At 40.6% G+C, this 18,150-nt stretch overlaps 1 protein-coding gene across 12 annotated transcripts in view; it reads right to left on the minus strand.

The window, feature by feature from the left end:
* esrrga (estrogen-related receptor gamma a) overlaps positions 1–18,150 on the minus strand; it is a 121,642-nt gene that overhangs the window by 39,387 nt on the left and 64,105 nt on the right. For 10 of the 12 annotated variants that reach the window (XM_037096175.1, XM_037096177.1, XM_037096180.1 and 7 more), the window contains 2 exons: positions 11,825–12,249; positions 5,606–5,734 (listed from right to left, as the gene is read on the minus strand). In XM_037096175.1, coding sequence (XP_036952070.1) covers positions 5,606–5,734; positions 11,825–12,249 — 554 coding nt within the window. The remainder of the gene's footprint in view (positions 1–5,605; positions 5,735–11,824; positions 12,250–18,150) is intronic. The other 2 variants (XM_037096184.1, XM_037096181.1) reach the window with 1 other exon arrangement.

Raw genomic sequence — 18,150 nt, forward strand, 5'->3', positions numbered from 1 at the left:
TAAGTGCTTTTGAAGAGAGAAGCGGCAAGCATGGGAAGAAAAAAGGCAGAAGACAGAGGAAAGAGGGAAAGAGAAAAGAGAGAAAAGGCAGAAAATTGATTGATTTCAGATGGTCAATGATATGATAAGAGAATGAGAAAATGAAAGAGGGCGAGAACGGGAGTGAAGGATAGAGTGGCGAGAGTAGTAGGTAGGCAACTACAATGATTGATTTCAGTTGATCACAGCAAAGAGAAAGAGGGATGACAAAAGAGCACAAGAGGAAGAGAACATTTAAAGAGGTAGAGACGAGGAAACACCAAGAGGGAGAGGACACGAGAGGGGGAGTTTTATGGTAATTGAAGTTGTAACAGGGTTGAAGTCTCTCTTCCACATCAGACCAGGTTATCACCTTATGTTCCTGTGTGTGTGTGTGTGTGTGTGTGTGTGTGTGTGTATTTGTGTGTGTGCGTGTGTTAAACCACAGTGTTGATGTAATAACATAAAAAGGTTTTCCTATGTGGGTTTAAGAACTGATGGGGGAGTAGATTGGGTGAGACAACAGACCCATTTAAATCTAAATCTATGTTTGTCTGCATGTGAAGACGAATTAGAAATAACAAGATAAAGAAACATTATGTGCATATAGCTACCGAAATACCAGGATAATTTTGTTCAAAAAATTGAAACAACAGGGCTTAAAGAAGGAAAGAAAAATAAAGAGAGCATGAGAGAGGGGTAGAAGGGAGGTGAAGAGAAGTGAAACTGTGTGTAGTGTCATGCAGTGACGTTTGTTTAGACCAGAACAGATCAGAACAGCACTGCCTGAGGCAGCGGGCAGGTGGCTGTCACTGGTGTGTGAATATGTGTGTGTATTTGAGTGAATGTGGGCATGTGTGTGAGACTGTGTGAGGTCCCTATATAAATGTTACCTTTTCCACATTAATGGCCTTTTGTTTTATTTTTTTGAAATACATTGACACATTTCTACAATGGCGGTACATCAAACATTTCTGAGATGAGACTATTTTACACTCGAGGCTTCACTTTATATTCTTATTACTTTATATTTATATTATACATTATCTGAGTCAGAATTCTCTGATACAAGCTTCTTAAATGTGAAATCATTTGGGTATTTTTACTCCTGCATGACAGTGAATATCTTTTGGTTGTGGTCAAAACAGAACATTTAAAGATTATGAAACAACTAAATTGTTCGTTGAGAAAATAACAAACAGATTAATTGAATGAAAATTATTGTCAGTTGCAGCACTACTATTCTCAAACAGTCTTCCAACCACATTTTGTGTCCTCTAAAGAAAAAGAGCGGACCACTTAGGCAGATTTCTCACAGTATTCCCATTATCACTCCTTTTTAGCTGAGATGCAACCAGATGCCACTCATACACACAAACACTCACACACAGTCGCTCAGGACAGACGCTACAGGGCCAGATTTAGCTACAAGTTTCCCATGGGGGGGAACACCAGACGCCACCAGTTGTCTGGCGCTCCCCTCCTCTGTTTCCTCGTCCTCTCCTCTTGTCCCTCTCCCATCCTCTACTTTCATTCTTTCTTCCTTTTTTCTTGTTCTCTGCGCTTTTGTCCCAAAAACAATGTTTTCCTGGTCATTTCATCATCTCTCCTTTTCTTCAATCTTTTCAAGCACTGACATCGTTCAAGAAATGTTTCTTTTATGAGACGAAAATTGTCTTTGTGGGTTTTGCGCCACTACATGTGTGTGCAGCAATGAGATTGGATAGCAGTAGTCAGGATTGCTGAGCTATGAAGAGAGTTATGACGCACACTACCAGCTGTATATGCACACCAAACACACACATGAGCATCAACGCTCACACAGACTGGGGCCTTCCACCCGATCTCACTCATTAGGTCTTAGAGGCCGCGGGAGCACGGCCAAAGTTGGCACGAGCTGTTTGCGTGTGTGTTTGTGTGTGTGTGTGTGCATGTGTGGGGCAGTGTGCCAAGGTTTATATTTGCAGTCCGTGGACTCGTCTCTCTAGTAGTCTACCATCTGAATCCAGCTGGCCGTGTACAGCAATTCAGAGACGGAGGCTTTGGTTTGTGGATTCAACACATTCTGTCTGTTTAACCATGATTCATCAGACGTGCCATCATCAAAGCTGTCATGTTGTAAGGGAGCAAATCTGTCAATAAGACCATATGTACAATATACATGCATACTGAATATTGCTGGCTGCTCGGCTGTGTGCCTCTGCCAAGCCTTTCATGTTCAAATGTCTGATCTGTGTTTTGTATTCTGTTCATGACAATTCTACGCATTAGTGCTGAATTTGAATGCATTACGTCTGTCTTGCTCTGCCTCATATAAATACAATTGAATTAAAATGTACTTTTTCTGGTTAGTACTTGTTATAAATTGCTCTCAACATTTGCTTGTTTCTATATTTTCTATAAAATATTTTATTTGCAACAATACCTCTGTTCTTTCACTCCCCTTTCTCTATGCAGATTTAAGCCCCGCCCCTTTGACCTTTCGGTCTTCAGCTGACGCATCATTATGACCTCATTAAAAATGGACAGACAGCCATTGCCAGAGGGAAAGTTCTCATAATATAGTCAGGCCTTTTAATTGCCTCGCTCCAGAAATTAGCTGGTACATATTGGTGGGTGGGTGCCCCATGTTCATTCATTCCTTCAGTTTACCCCCTGCTCGTTTACTTCGATATTCCACAAAGACAGGGCGGCTTGTGTGTGTATTTACATTATCAGGTGAGTGTCTAAGAAAACATGCAAAGAAAAGGCTCCATTCTGAGTTGGTTTACTGACCCTCTGGCCTCTTGTTCTCCACTCTTCTCTCTAGCCCTCTCTCTCTCACACACACACACACACACACACACACACACACACACACACACACACACACACACACACACACTTCCTTGCTGCCTCACTTGCTCTTCATCTCACCCTGTCTGTCTCCCAGAGCGACAAAGCTAATTTGAGGCAGATCTTGCCCTAAGGAGTAAACTATAGCATCTACACTCACACACGCACATTCACACTCACAGAGATACACAAACAAGCATACACCACCTCCAACCCACTCCCTGTCCACCCTTACCACTTTATCTTCACCTTTCTCCCGTAAGCTAGCCCCTGACAACCAGAGTTAGCTCTGATGCTAACTAATCTAGCCACTTACCATTATCGTCTATGCGATTCTGCTGCAACAATGCTTCCACCCAGAAGGGTGGCATGAAACACAGCAGCAAATGTTATTAAATGTTGTGGGCAAAAGATTGTTGGTGGTTGAGAGTGTTAGATGTTAGAGAAATAACATTCTAAACAAAAGAAAATAATCCACATAAGATTTGGAAAATGAAACATAAATATTTCATATGGTAACTAATTGGTTAGTATTATAATTTAAAGGTTATATTTGGTGAAAAGACAGACTGAGCTTCTTTTTCAGATGTCTTACATGTAGTTCAAAAAGAGTGAAAATGAGAAAAATAGAAGAAAATGGATGTATCCATTTTCAAAATGACCCTTATTCATATGTAGAGCGGGACCCCTTGTATTAAATTCACACCCTGCACAACAAATGGGCAGGCTGTGGTCTGTCATGTTGATGTATATATATGTAGTCCTAGGTGTGTGTGTATATGTTTGTGTGTACATGATGTATGTGCATGGAGAAGAGGGTAAGCAGCAGCACCAAAAGGCAGGTATAGTGTCCAGGCAGAGGATGCAGCCTGAGCTGTGTGAACTGTGAGACGACTGGAGCTGCCAATAATACATGCACTTACACGTGTGTACGTGTTCTTGTGGCCACACACACATACGTGAGACAACAGGAGATGAGACATAGGTTCTGCCTATGTCAGATCAACTGGGAGAACAAAAGCTACGACAGCAGCTTGTTGGGAGTGTGTGTGTGTGTGCGTAAAAAGGAGAGAGTGAGACTAGGAGAGAGAGAGAGCGATGAGCATGCTTTTACAGTGAAGTAAAACTGGAGCTGGTGGAGGCAGTGATATTTATGAATTTTCTGTGAGTGTGTGTAAGCTCCAGCTTAGTAAAAATTCTGCTGATGTATATTCCTGGCTTCTGTTTTCTAAACTGGTATAAGGTTAATAATTGGAAAGTTTAACTGTAAGTCAATATTTTTTATAAAGCCCCGTCACTGCGTTTGTCAGCAAAGTTAAATTATTATGTACTCTAAGTATAACTTTTTTATATAACAAAGTTGTCATTTCATGCTGTTTTGTCATATTTTTAGAGGATAAAATTCATGCTGTATATGTAGACATTGTTTCACTAGACGAATTGTCAATCCATAAAATCAGATTACTAAAATGTAAATGTTTATGTTTTTTACTACTACTGTTCACTTCAAACTGTTTGGGTGTCATGGTGCCAACTGGATGGAGAGCACAGATGGTGAAGAAGAGCATCGAAGCAACAGAAGCAGCACAATAATACTGAGTGGGAGAATTGGAGGGAGAGATGAAGACAGGAATAGATGGAGGGAGGGAGGGCTGGCAGGCATCGGCAGAGGCACGCTCCCTGACCACTGTAAGGAAGGGGGCGTAGGCCAGGTCTCCCATCAATTACAACCTTGACCCTCCTCTCTTCTCCTTTCTCTCTCTCACACACTTTCTGCTTCATTCAACCATCCTCCCCCTGCCTCTCATCCTCCCCTGGTCCCTCTCCTCTGCTCCTATAAATCAATCTCTTCTCCCTCCCTACCTCCCTCCCCTTAGCTTTTTGCCACCCTCCCCCTCCCACTATGCCCCCTCCCTTCTCTCTATCAGCCCTCCTCTTCATCCCTTGCCACTCCTCTCCTTCCTTTCATCGTTGGGAGTGCAGTGGGAGTAGAAAGGTCAGAGGTTGGCCAATGAGAGGGAGAGAAAGAGGACGAGGAAGAGGCAGAGGCAGAGGCAGAGGCAACAAGGGAGTGTGAAAATGAGAGAGTGAGTGTATTTAATCAAAGTGGTGTGAGGGCAGATAATATCACATTTTTTTAAAAACCTTTCTCCACCAACTGCTGAGTGTGACTGTTGCAATCGCCCCATAATATCTATGTTTATCTCATTTACTGAAACAAGGATGAAGCCAGTGTATTGATTTAAGTCTTCATGTGTGCACAGGCCCTCAGAAACTATTGTATGTAACTTTGTTAACCATTGTACCTTGTATTGTGGAAGTGAACAGCAAAAATATGCCATACATCAGTGTTAAGAGATAATGGGATAGTGAGATAAGACTTCAGACTAAGGAGGCACATCAAAAAGAGGAGGGGAGAGGAGTAGAAAAGAAGTGGTCAGATGAACATGGAAGTGAGACTACAACAAGAGGGACACGATGCAAATAGAAATAGCTCATAATGCACCGGTTCTGCATATAAAAGGAGAATTGACAATATTTAATAAGTGTTACATGTAGCATTGTTTAACATTAATAAATCATTGTCATTTTTTGGTTTATCTTGGTAAATTTACCATAAACCAATGACACCAAGCTTCATTTTTGTAATGTTTTGTTCTCTTAAACAGTATATCAGGTGGATCAATCTGGCTGATCACTCACTTTGAATGCTACATGTAGCACAGTTAACAGAGAAAGATAAGGAAGAGACCTTTTCCCTTACCCTCCCTCAGCATGCCCACAGTCAGACACTTCATGAAGCGGCAGGCCTGGCACGACTTGCGTCTCCTCTTGGTGATCTCACACTCGTTGGTGGCTGGACAGCTGTACTCAATGTTGCCTGCAAAATGAAGACATGTTGGAGGAAGACAGAAAGAAGGATTTTATTTACATGGATGCATGAAGACAGATACTCTCCAGCAGATAGACCCAGACATGTACACAATGAAAGAAACCTTTATGACAGTTGACTTCACAACCTCGGTCTTGGCCTGTGACTTTAAGATGGTCCTTTGTTGGCATAGTGAAGATACTCAGAACAGAGTGCTGGAATCTCATAAAGTGGTCACTCTGTTTAAAAAATGGCAAAGAAAGAGTATTTGTGTATGTATATGTGTGTTACACAAGGATATAAATGTGTGTATGTCATGGACACAGCAAACTGAGATTGCGTGACTGGCTGTAGTTCACACAGGGTAGAACAGGGTGTAGAACAGAAGCCGAGATTAAAATGTAAGTCTATTAAGTTCACTACTTCTGCCAGGAGCAGCAAACAACACCTGTGTGTTGTAGATAGGTACCACTTTTACACTGAATAAAAGTTTTTTTTCCCCTAGTAATTAGTAATATCTATTTGTTGTTATTTCTCTCTCCTTGACCATCAATATTCTTCCTTTGTATTTCTATACATGTCTAAATGAGACCCTTTCTTTAACCATCTATCCTGTCTTGTCCTATATATTCTGTTATTTTGTTTTCTCATTTTGTGGATTGCATTGATTTGTTACAATAGCTTGGACAGTCACAGAATTTCTCAAATTAGCTTATTTCGTCAGAAAGGTTTACATATATTTATAATATGAACTGTGCTGAGATTTGAAACAGAAAACCTTTTGTTCCTTCCTCCCTTGCCCACCCGTCAGCTACAGTACCCCAGCAAGCCAATGCATCTCCCACTGAAACCGAGTAAACAGTGATTACTATTGACTGCTGCTGTTGAGAGGATGTTTTCTCATTACTGGACTGATTAAGGGGGCTAGTTAGCTTGGGAAAAGGCTAAATGCACCAACACTTCTTAATGGGTAACAAGATGCTCATTAATTGGCCTTCTTAGTCAAAGTAAAGGCTAAATGTGCTAAATGCTGGGGGAACCCTTACAATCTAATGAACACTACTAATGGGACTAGTTAGCTTACACCCAATCTACATTCTGATGATACAGGAGGAGCAGATTAGCTCAGCAATTAAGAGCAACACTTACCTAGAAGTGAGGCTAAATGTGCGAATGACACTAAATCTGCATGGGTTAATGGGTGATCAGCAGAAGGTCTTGTTCATGTTACGCTAAACTGGCAAATACTCCTAAATGGATGACTGTTATGGGGCTAAATGTGTTACATGCTGATTGCAGCAATAAGAGTAATAATAAGAATGCATCTTATTGGTTGACTGAAGTGACATCCCCAAAAGAAAGTGATTGTGAAACTTGAATTTACAGAAACTTGGATTTACTTGTATATTTGTATAAGGGGTATGTGTTATTACAGAGTGTGTGTTTCACATAGGGGGTAGATATTACTGGCTTACACCACAGGCCCATATCAAGACACGACATGGGACCATGTAACGTATGTGTCATGTGACTTCAGACTCTTTGTATGCTGAGACCTCAGAGAGGGGCTATAGGGTAGGAATTAGAAAAGAAGGGTTTATATCAGAATGCAACAGCTCTCTGTGCATGTGTGTGTGGATGTGTCTTTATTTCTGTCTTTATGTGTCTTATTGTGCACTGGGGTGGGCTTAGAGCAGAGATGTTCTTGGAGGCACCTATGTATAACGTGCAAGTTTGTGCGTGTGTGTTGGTGTGAGTGCTGGGGATATATGAGGGGCTCAAATCCCCTGCAATCTCCTTTGAGATGTGTGTGTATGTCCACCTGCTGCATGACAATTGACCACCATTGTACAGACTGTGTAATACGAATGATGGTGTGTGTTATTGGTCTGCCACACTTTTTGAGCTGTCTTTGTTTTTGCCTCTTAATATATTAAACCTGTCAATCGCATTTATTTTGTTTTCTTGCAACCTTGGCTTTTTAATAGATGGTTTTAACTGGGGAGCAACAAAAAATATATATAGGTGGGGAGGTGACATGGCATATTTTAGCTCAGTGGTTCACCAAGACACCTCATAGCATTCTGCATCAAAACATGCAATGTAAATATTTAAAATTGTTTAGCTGTTTTATTTTCTTTTGCCCAACCTACCATTTCCACTGCATTCATTCCCTTTCCCTACCATGCTCTCATCCACCTTTCTTCGTCCCTCTGCTGTCTTCCCATTTCATCGCCTTATCCCTCCCTCTCCCACACTTTGCCCTCCTCCTCACTCCCCTTTATCCCTCTCTCTCAATAAGGGAGTGATAGATGCAGGTTGTCAGGTGTCGCTGGACTGACGCCACAGAAACAGCAGCTGCCAGAGCCACTTCCTCCATGCTGTGACACACACATGCACACACACATACGCACACACACACACACACACACCACACTAATTCCTTCCTACATCCATGTGCCCAATCCGCCCACCCCCTTTCCCCCTTCTTTCTCTCATTCCTTGTTTCTACACTTTTTTTTTTTATTAAAACTGGTATACACACCTCCTCTACTTTTTTCCTCTCCTCTTTTCTCCCCTCCTCTCCACTGCTCTCCCACCCCATGCTCTCCTCCCTGTCCAGCTGGAGGTGTTTTTTTGGTGATTACCTGCGGTTTTATTGGCTAATGGGTTGAAACATACCAATATGTCTGCCGCTGCCCATCTGAGGCTGGCCCTGCTTTCCAGCCAAGTTACACACACCAACACACGCGTGCACAGACATACACACAAACCTGCACTCATTTACATGGCTGAACACAAGCCCACACACAGACACGCAGGGTAATGCACACATCCACAGTATCTGTGGATGGGTTTGGCTCAAATGGTAGCCAAAGATAATGTCATGACCCATTTGTTCCAGAGGATCCAAGACTGCTCAGTCTGCATCCAAACAAACATTAACAGTAGTACTGTAGCATAGACATTGATGAAATTTGTTCATAAAATGGCCAGGCATTGACAGATTTTCTTCCAATAGTCAAGTTGTGAACATTCAAGCTTGGGAAATTACTACTGTAAGTTTAGTGTTTTCAGACTATTAGAACATTTCTTAACTAATATATGTTATTTTGAACAGGAATGCAAAAAAAACAGCTATGATTTGTTATCCTTCTGGCGGCTCAAGTTCCAATATGGCCTTCTATCCTATTGCACGACAGCCTTTCGTGACAATCTGGTAGCTTGTCTTGCCTGACCTGTAACCTCGAACTTTAGCCCTCCTGATCTCCAACACGTCAACTAAAGGAGAAGCTAGGATTACAAATAGAGTGAATATGAGGGTGTGAAAGGTATAATTGCTTTAAATCTATTCAAGGTCACACTATGAAGAGGCTCTATTGTCAACATGGCATCATTTCTATATATTTTGTACTTGCGACTGTATCCTCACCTATGTAACCTTTGACAAGCCCCCAAAATGGAATGAGATGTGTGAAGTTTGCCACCTATAAGACATTACTGCAGTGACAGTTGAATTATGGGTTAACCTATACACAGAGTGATTACAAAGCCATGTGTGTGACTGTCTATCCATGTGTGTTGGTGTCCACTTGGGACTGTGCTTCTATGAGTTTGTGTTTTTGTGTGTTTCTGCCTTTATCTCTGCATGTGTGCGCTTCAATCTCTTTGTCAGGATTGCACTGTGTCCTGATCTCATCCCATAATAAACACATACAGGTCATCTCTAGGTAGTGGTGACCATCTACGGTAGTGGATGTAAGACTTCGACCCCCTCCATATATCCCTGCCCCCCCCCTCTATCTCTCTCTGGGGCTTTACCGTGAAAGCTGCTTATCGGAGGCAAAAGAAAGCAGCGACAGATAGGTGGATGGATGGAAAGACAGATAGATGAATCCTGTCTGATATGACTGACTGACTGACTGACTCAAAGGATCGATGAAAGCTGGCTGGCTGACTTTGTTATTGCAGTGGCATACTGACTGACAAGAGGGCTGTCCTGCTAACTGATGGGGCCTAATAGTTATTAGTTACTTTTAAACTTGAAGAAATCATTTAAGATTTTTACTCAAACAAGTCTTCAAAGGTGTATCACTTGCTATCTGACTGACTGACTTGGTCCAAACACCCTGTGGCCCTAATACTAGATTCAGTGACTTTCCCCTTATTTTCCATATCTATATATTTTTGTTTTCGTATTATCAATAAATCATATGAAGGCCAAGCAATGGCACGGCCACAGAGCTACACTGTTCCTCAACAAAACTATTAGGAACATGCCAGTGAATTGTTCAACATGGGCACTGAAGTTTACATTGAGTCAACAGTGCAGTACATATAACATTCTGCCAATGCATCAAAAAAGTGTCTAAAATCATTAATAATATACACTGTATAATTAAAGCTTGAATCAAAGTATCTATATTCTTGACTTGTTTTTAAAGACTGATGTCTTCAGTAGGAATAAGTAGACTTGAGGCTGAAAGCCCCTAACGTGGAGTCAAAAAGTACTGAGAGACTGATTAACACATTGTTAGTTTTGGTTCCATCAGACTAATTGTTTGAACTCATCAAAGTACACAATATCACCAGCTTTATTATTGAGTTTGTATTAGAGAGTTTAGTATCCATCTTCTTCAGGTTTACTTGCTTTAAACCATAATAAAATCAAAAGAATGAATCAATAAAGTAATAATGTTGTAGATTTTGTGCCATATTTGTTAAGTTAAATGAGTGGTGATGTTTGTGTTATCACTGAATAGGGTAGATTAATGAACAAATGACAGACTTAATTGGTTGCTTTATGGCTAATTGGCTGGTAAGACTGACTGACCTTTGCTGTGTTTACTAGGGTAAATGAAGGACAGTATGTTGATCAAGCTGAGAGGTTGAATATGAATTGAATACCCACAAAACTGTAGAGGGCAGCCTAAATACCTGTGCACTTCCTAGACTACTTCTAGCTCTAACAAGAGACGAGCAAAGGATTACTGAGCCTAATTCCTGGTACACTTCTCATCATGTGGATTAGTTATATCCCTTCTCTCCTCTACCCCCTAACCTGAACTCCTGACCCCCGACATAACCTCTGACCTTCCTCTGACACTACATTATCTCCTAGACAACAGGCTTATAGCAAACACTCTTCCTGTGAGGCATAAGCAGCTAGATCTGAGAATGCAAACACCACCTGGAAATTACTCTTTGCTGTTGATGAAGAAGAGGTCAAGGTTGAGGGTGTAACGAGGGCGTGTCTCGGAGCTGGTGTGTATGCAAGGACCTGATTGGATGCTTATATGTGAGTGTGTGTATGTGCATGTGTGACAGGAAGAAAAATGGTGAAGGACGGAGGAAAAAATAGACTGCAGGACTGTGGGTGTCCTGGTGGCTCACTTAGCAGACAGAGGAGGATACATGTACCATATAAAAATCTGGGTTCACATCTGGCCTGAGGCTTTTATCATATGTCCTGGATCTAGTATAATGGCTCAGGTGTATGTGCATGTTTGAGTGCACACTATGTGTGTCTGCATTTAATCTAACATTTTTAAAAAAGAAAAAAAAAAAGGAAAAACAAACCACAGTTTATATTTTTTAGTGCAGTATTTCTCTGGAAGGTTGTGCCTTTCTATGGAGCATATTTAGTTTAATATGAAAAACACTTCTATCATCATACCTATTTTACTGTTATACGTTTATGACCTTTTAAGTACTTTCAGCATCATAATGCAAATTTGGAAGACATCAAGTAGTGGCACTGTGTTGATGCTTGTGGTTTTGGGTTGACCATGTGTATTGAAGCTTTGGTTTCGATTCAGAATCATTAAACCCCGCGACTGCAGCTTATCATAAAATCTCAAGTTTTAAACAAATATTAATCTATAGACACCCAAATTTGCACCAAATTTGACAAAGAGGTTAAGGTTAATACAGAGGCACTAAAACAGGACGTAGCAAAACAGTAATGGACAATTAGAGAGAGAATCAATGCAAACCTGTTTTAGACCACATACAGCACAAGACAGACATAAGGACAAATATGTAGATAGACATACAAGGAGTGATAATTATAAACTGAAATTAAAAATGGGAGCCAACCTTGAATGGTGCGTTTGAAGAAGGCCTTGCAGGCCTCACAGGATGCCACTCCATAGTGGTACCCTGACGCAATGTCCCCGCACACCAGACACAGCCTCTTGGGCATCGAATTCAACATGTACTCGCACTTAATCTGTGAATCTTCTCCAATAGTTGACGAACAGTCCTCGTAACGCTTTGACACAGGGCCACCTGCAGGCCCCAGGGGCCCTGTGTTGGAGCCGTAAAGACTCGGGGAGTCTAAGCCGTTGGGGTGACCGTTCATTGTAGACGAATAGGAGCCTGAGGCGTCACTGGATCCACCAGGGGAGTGATGGTTTAGGCTGTCAGTCAGGGAGGCAGGACTAGACGGCTCAGTCTTTATATAAGAGGACGGACAGTTGGACTCAAGGTGACGCTCCTTACTGGACATTCTGCAGAGAAGCCTGCGGGAGTAAGACAGGAACATGTAGAAGAAGAAGAAGAAGAAAAAGAAGAGGAGGAAGAAAGTATTACAAGAAAATATCACGTGTAGATAAATATTTGATACATTTAAAGAAAAGAGATGAATGTCAGATCTTGAGGGAAAAAAAAGTAAACAGTTGAGGCAATGTTCAAATCCAATTATAGAAATCATTTGTTCTGACATTGTTGTATTTCCTCACTGTCACTTTCTATGATGGATTTATGATTTTTCACTGAGCTTGACACAAACACACGTACACACATAAAATCCATCCATCACATTTGTTATTCTTTTCTTGAGAGAAATAATAGAGAGAGAAACAAAGAATTACAGGGTAGTGAGAACCTTAAACAAACAAAAAAAATGAACAGATTGTGGTTCATTAGGTGAAACATGTAAAAGAAAGTAGCAGACGAGCATCTATAGCGGCACACACTAATACATACACATGCTAGAGGGCCGACGGTCATCCGTCACTCTCCAGTCAATAGCAGCTTGTTCTACATGAAGGTAATCAGTAAGCAGCCTCTCTGCTGTTCAATCATCCCAAAGACAGCCTCACACATTCACAGTGCTCACATACACACATACAGACACAGATTCATACGTGGTCTTCTTCAAGCACATACTGACAGATACAGTTAAAGAAGCTACAGGAAGCCAAGTGCCTAACTACTACACTATTCCTCTCCTCAGCTCTTGTTCTTCTCTGCTGTCTCTCCCTTCCTCTATTCCTTTCTCCCTCTATCCTCTCGTGCTTCTTCTTCTTCCTCTCCCTGAGGAGACTGACTGGTGTCTTGTTAATGGCAGTTGTAATTAACAGCTATCTTCTCTCTGTCCATATCTCTCCATCCCTCCTTTTGTCTACCTTACTATCTATCTGCCTGTCTCCCTATCACTTCCTTTTCACTGCCATCTCTCTCACTCTCTCTTACTCTATCTCTTTCCACTCTCTTTCTCTTCCTGTTTGCATTACCACTCTCTATTCCTCTAACCCTGCCCTGCCTCCCTTCCCTCTTGTTTCATTGTTAAAGGCAGAAAGCACAAAAGGGGTTTTTAATTAAGGCAGGATGCTGCTAAACGAGGGGCTTCTAAAGTCCAGTCGGCCTGTAAAAGATCCCTGTTCTACAGGGACCCATAAAACACAGACAGCGGAGAATGGAGGGCCGGTTGGGAGAGGGAACGGTGGAGGGAATCTATGTAGACAGGAAAACAGGTAGGCAGACTGACAGACAGAAAGAGAAATCTGTCTGAATTGTTTGGTTTTAATGTGTAGCTTGGTGAGCAGCAAGATTAGACAAAACCAACCCCTTCAACAGAAATTCGCTGCTTATTTTAAGTCCATTTTTCCTTTCATAAAGTGACATGACATTTATAACGCACTGTAATACTTTGCCCTTTCTCCTCCCTCTTTTCATCATATATTTTAGTCCCACCACCAATTTTTTTTTTTCTCTCCCTGCAGGTCCTTCTAATTCAGTGACCCTATTAATCGTGGCTTTGTGGTATTCACCAGTATCTATAAATCCATTTAACTGACGTTAACAGTAGACCTTCGAATGCAATGAAAAAGACAGCCAGAAATGTTTAGACACAATTCAAGAAAGGGGATATAGCTGCAATGATTAGTTAATAGATTGATTGAAGAAAATTTGTTGCATATTATTTTGATAATATTATTTATAAAACATTATTTATTGTCTAAATCAATCTTAAAGCAAAAATATTGAAAATTTGGTGGCTCGAGCTTCTTAAATGTGAATATTTGCTGTTTTTCTTTGTCGCTTATGATGAGTTTTGGTTGGATGAACAACACAGTTTGATGACATCACTTTGTGGTCTGGGAAACTATGATGAGCATTTTTAAAAATGTTTCTGACTAAACAATAAAAGGAATAACTGTTAGCTGCAGTCCTAAAACAGCAAAGCAGGTATAAAGGGACAGAATCAGGGATACAGACACACAAATAAGGTGCCTGAATAAGTCGTAAGAAATAAACATAAATGTAGGAAGCAGTGATGGTATGATGAAAGATCTCACAGGGTTGCCTATGTCCTAGCAGTGGGAAAACACAGTGGAGACAGAGAAAGAGAGTAGATCCATTTAAGTAGATGATGTGATGGTGATGATTTAATCTCTCCTTTTTCACTCTTTATGCTCTTTTGTGCCCCCTCCCTTCGACCGTCAATCCCTCTGAGTACCATTAAGTGAAAGAGTTTAAGTGCCAAAAGATCTCAGGCGCTTTTTTCCCCTTCTCTCTCTCAAATTCTCATTTATCTCTCTTTCCTTCTCCCTTTCCATCCCTCCTCTTTGCTCCATCGTTCTCTCTTTACCTCTATCATCTCTTTTTCTCCCACTCTTACATCTTTTCTACGTTCTCTCGCTTGCTCACCCTGCTTATAAATGAAAAATAATGGCAGGGGGAGGAATAAAAAGGATAAAAAAAGAAGACATGCGTGCAGAGGAGAGGAGAAGAGGAAAGAAGATTAAGAAATCACAGTCAGTGCGCTGTGCCGAGCGAGAGGTTGAATGCATTTATGTATGTATGTTATCAGTATAATTATGGCGCTATGTAACGACGGCTCAGTGCTGAAAGAGCAGTCTTATTGTGCCTGTCTGCTCTTCGGATGAGTGTGGGGGGGGGAGATGGAAGGGGCTTGGTCTCATTTTTAAAAAAAAATTTTTTTATCAATTCTTTATGTTTTTAGGTGTTTAAGGAGATTTATAGAAAAAAAAAGCTTTTTCTCTTTTCTTTCAGCATTTTCACAAGGGTCATTAGTAGTGAGCAGATTGTTATGAGATGATTACAGCAAAGCATAAAGAAGAGCCATAATCAGATTTTAGTGTGAGTTGTTTTGTTAAATCATGTTACAGAAAAGGAGCTTTGAATGTAATGGTCCCTATATTGCCTACATTTTTGTACGTCAGTAGAAAAGCACCATATCATAACACAAAATGGATTTTTTGCTTTGTTGAGATGAACTGTTAAAGCAGTATGAAGTTTCTTCTTTCGTAAAGTCCTGGAAAACCTCACATTATGTGAAAAAAATCTAGGTTTTTCCATTATTTTCTATTCTATTTTTCTTCATGAGGAAAAGTTCTTATCTATTTTGTTGAACTGTTAGAAGTTATGTGTAATTTCACACTTATTTATCAAAATAGACAGATAAAAGGTACATTTTAGTCTCATTTGACCAACAAGAAACAATGTCAACTAATTGCTAGGCACTTTCATCTCAAACATAATCTCATTGGAGTTACATAACGTTTTTTTTTTTTTAGCTCTTTGTAATACATATCAGTTAATTCATGTTTCATGTTTTTATATTATGATTAGTGTCCATGATAAAACTGACCACACATATAGGGTTCATGACACCAACTAGATGTTCAAAGGAGGAAAAGTGGCAGCTTAGTTCCTGCAGACATCAAATATTCAGCAGGCCTATTTACCTGTTCATCACTGAGGCAAAGAACACACACACAAACACACAAACACACAAACACACGCACACACCAAAAAGATTACCACCTTCCCTTGTCTCCATTTCCACCTCGATCCCTGTCATTTTCTCCCCTCCCTTTGTCCCTATTTCTTTTTTTCGTTTCTCACTTTTTGAATGCACACTGACTCATGAAAGAGAGATAAATGTGTGGATATGTGGAGGGACAGCAACAGAAGAGTAGAACGAAGTCTGAAAAAGAAAGGAAGAAAAACGGAGGAAGAAGAAGAAGAATCTTTTCTTCTGTGTGTTTTGAAGGAAGGTGGGCCACTTAAGTATGACAAGCTGTCATTAGAGTGGTGGGCTGATGCGGCGCCCTGACAACTGGCGGGGACAAACATACAATCATCGTATTAGAGCAACTACTCTCTGCCTCACTGTGCGCCCCTGTGCTGGTCGCACTGTATGCTCCTTTAGTCTGTGTTTCTGTGTGCACTCGCACTCTTTTATTACATACAATCTTTGCGCGAATGTCTCGCTAGATGGTGGCCATAAACAAAAAATGATCCTCAAACAACTCCAAACTGTTTTTGTCCTGCCCAGGGAGAGGAGAGGAGAGGAGAGGGAGGAGAAAAGAGAGAGAAGAGAAGAGAAGAGAAGAGAAGAGAAGAGAAGAGAAGAGAAGAGAAGAGAAGAGAAGAGAAGAGAAGAGAAGAGAAGCAATGTTGGTTGCTGAGAGTTGAGTGGTGGTTTGAAAAGTACAGATCAGATAAATATCATGTGAAAAGAAATAAAATATATTAAAATGTGCAACGAGGACCTAATTATTTAGAGCTTAAATGATTCCAATAAAATATATATGTTACACTGCTAAAAACAAATGCATTCTACCACACTTTGACAAACTTCAGTGTGTGTAAAAGAATGAAGCATCCCACTACCCTGACAATATTTTATATTAAAAAAGTATTCCCATAGAAAAAGGCAATAAAAATGAGAAGAGAAGGATAAGACGAGAGAGGAAAGACAAGTGGTCGCAATAGAGACAGAGAAGGAAGAAGTGCTGACAATGTAGCTACCATGGGTTGGCTAATACCTTTCCATCACACCAAGCATTGTGCTCTCGATGCTGATAAGAACACACAGTCCAATAAGCAAAAAGAAAAAAAGGGGGGGGGGGGGGGGTGAGAGAGAGAAAACCCCACACAATTCTATCTAGATGATACCAGCAATGCTTTGGGAAAGTGAAGGAAGGGTGGAATACAGAAAAGGAAATACATTGAATTAAAGAATGGAGTAAGGAGGGGAATTGCAGCAAAAAATGCATTTACATTTCCATAGTCAAATGAATAGAATGATTTCATCAATAGACTGAATTGCTTTTTCAGCCCTCACACTCCTTTGTTTATTTTTATTTCTTTGCTCTATTTCGCTCTCTTTTTTACTCCCTTTTCAGCACCGTCCTATCTGTGGAGGGTTGTTGAACTGCTTGTCAGCTTGTTAGTCCGATACATGCACTGGTGAGTGTGCACACACACGTACAATAAACACATGTATACTTGACTTGTTAGCCGCACAAATAAGATCAAGATGAATATGTTACCGCTGCTGTGACTGAGGAATTTCAGTGAGAAAATATTTTCTTCTTTTTTTCTTAAACTGTATTTTTATGTATTGTGGACTTGAACAAAGTATTGTGTATGTTCAACTGACTTTTGTACAACCACATATATAGAAAAAGGGAACAAAAACAACAACAAAAAAAATTAATAAAAAGTAATGGTTATGATTGTTCATTATAAAAGAGGGACATCCGTAAATACAGTATATTTGAAGCTATATATCAGTTAGTCCATAAACATTATCTACAATCTCATAAATCATCCATTTCTTAGGCATTACTTAGTTATTGAGAGCAGACATTTGTTTTCATTTCTGGCAGCTGAAAAATCACATTCACACACACATGCACACACACACACACACACACACACAAATAAAAATGCATACAAATGTGTGTAATTTAGGTAAGGAGTAATTCAATTTGTTGTTCAGGTTGTGTGTGTTGTCTTAGGGCAAAGATCTGTGTAGTGTTGGTGTATGTTGCCGTGAGTGTTTGAGCTTGGCTCCATAGACTCGCAGTGTGTCGATGATTATAGTTGTTTTCAGAGAGAGAGGAATGAATAAAATAAGAAATAAAAACTCATGCCGCGACAGTCAATCTAAACCACTCTCCCTCCTACTGAGCTCTCTCTCGCCCTCTCTTTGGGTCTCAATCGCTCCCTCTGTCTCTCTAGTTGTTTCTACTTCCCACACACAAACACACTATCATTCCTTCTCTGTCATTCTTGGGCATCCACACCCTGTCACACACACCACCCTACACCCCACACACACACACACACACACACACACACACACACACACCAGGGAGCAG

The sequence above is a fragment of the Acanthopagrus latus genome, chromosome 4 (genome assembly GCF_904848185.1).
Source record: "Acanthopagrus latus isolate v.2019 chromosome 4, fAcaLat1.1, whole genome shotgun sequence".
Taxonomy (NCBI): domain Eukaryota; kingdom Metazoa; phylum Chordata; class Actinopteri; order Spariformes; family Sparidae; genus Acanthopagrus; species Acanthopagrus latus.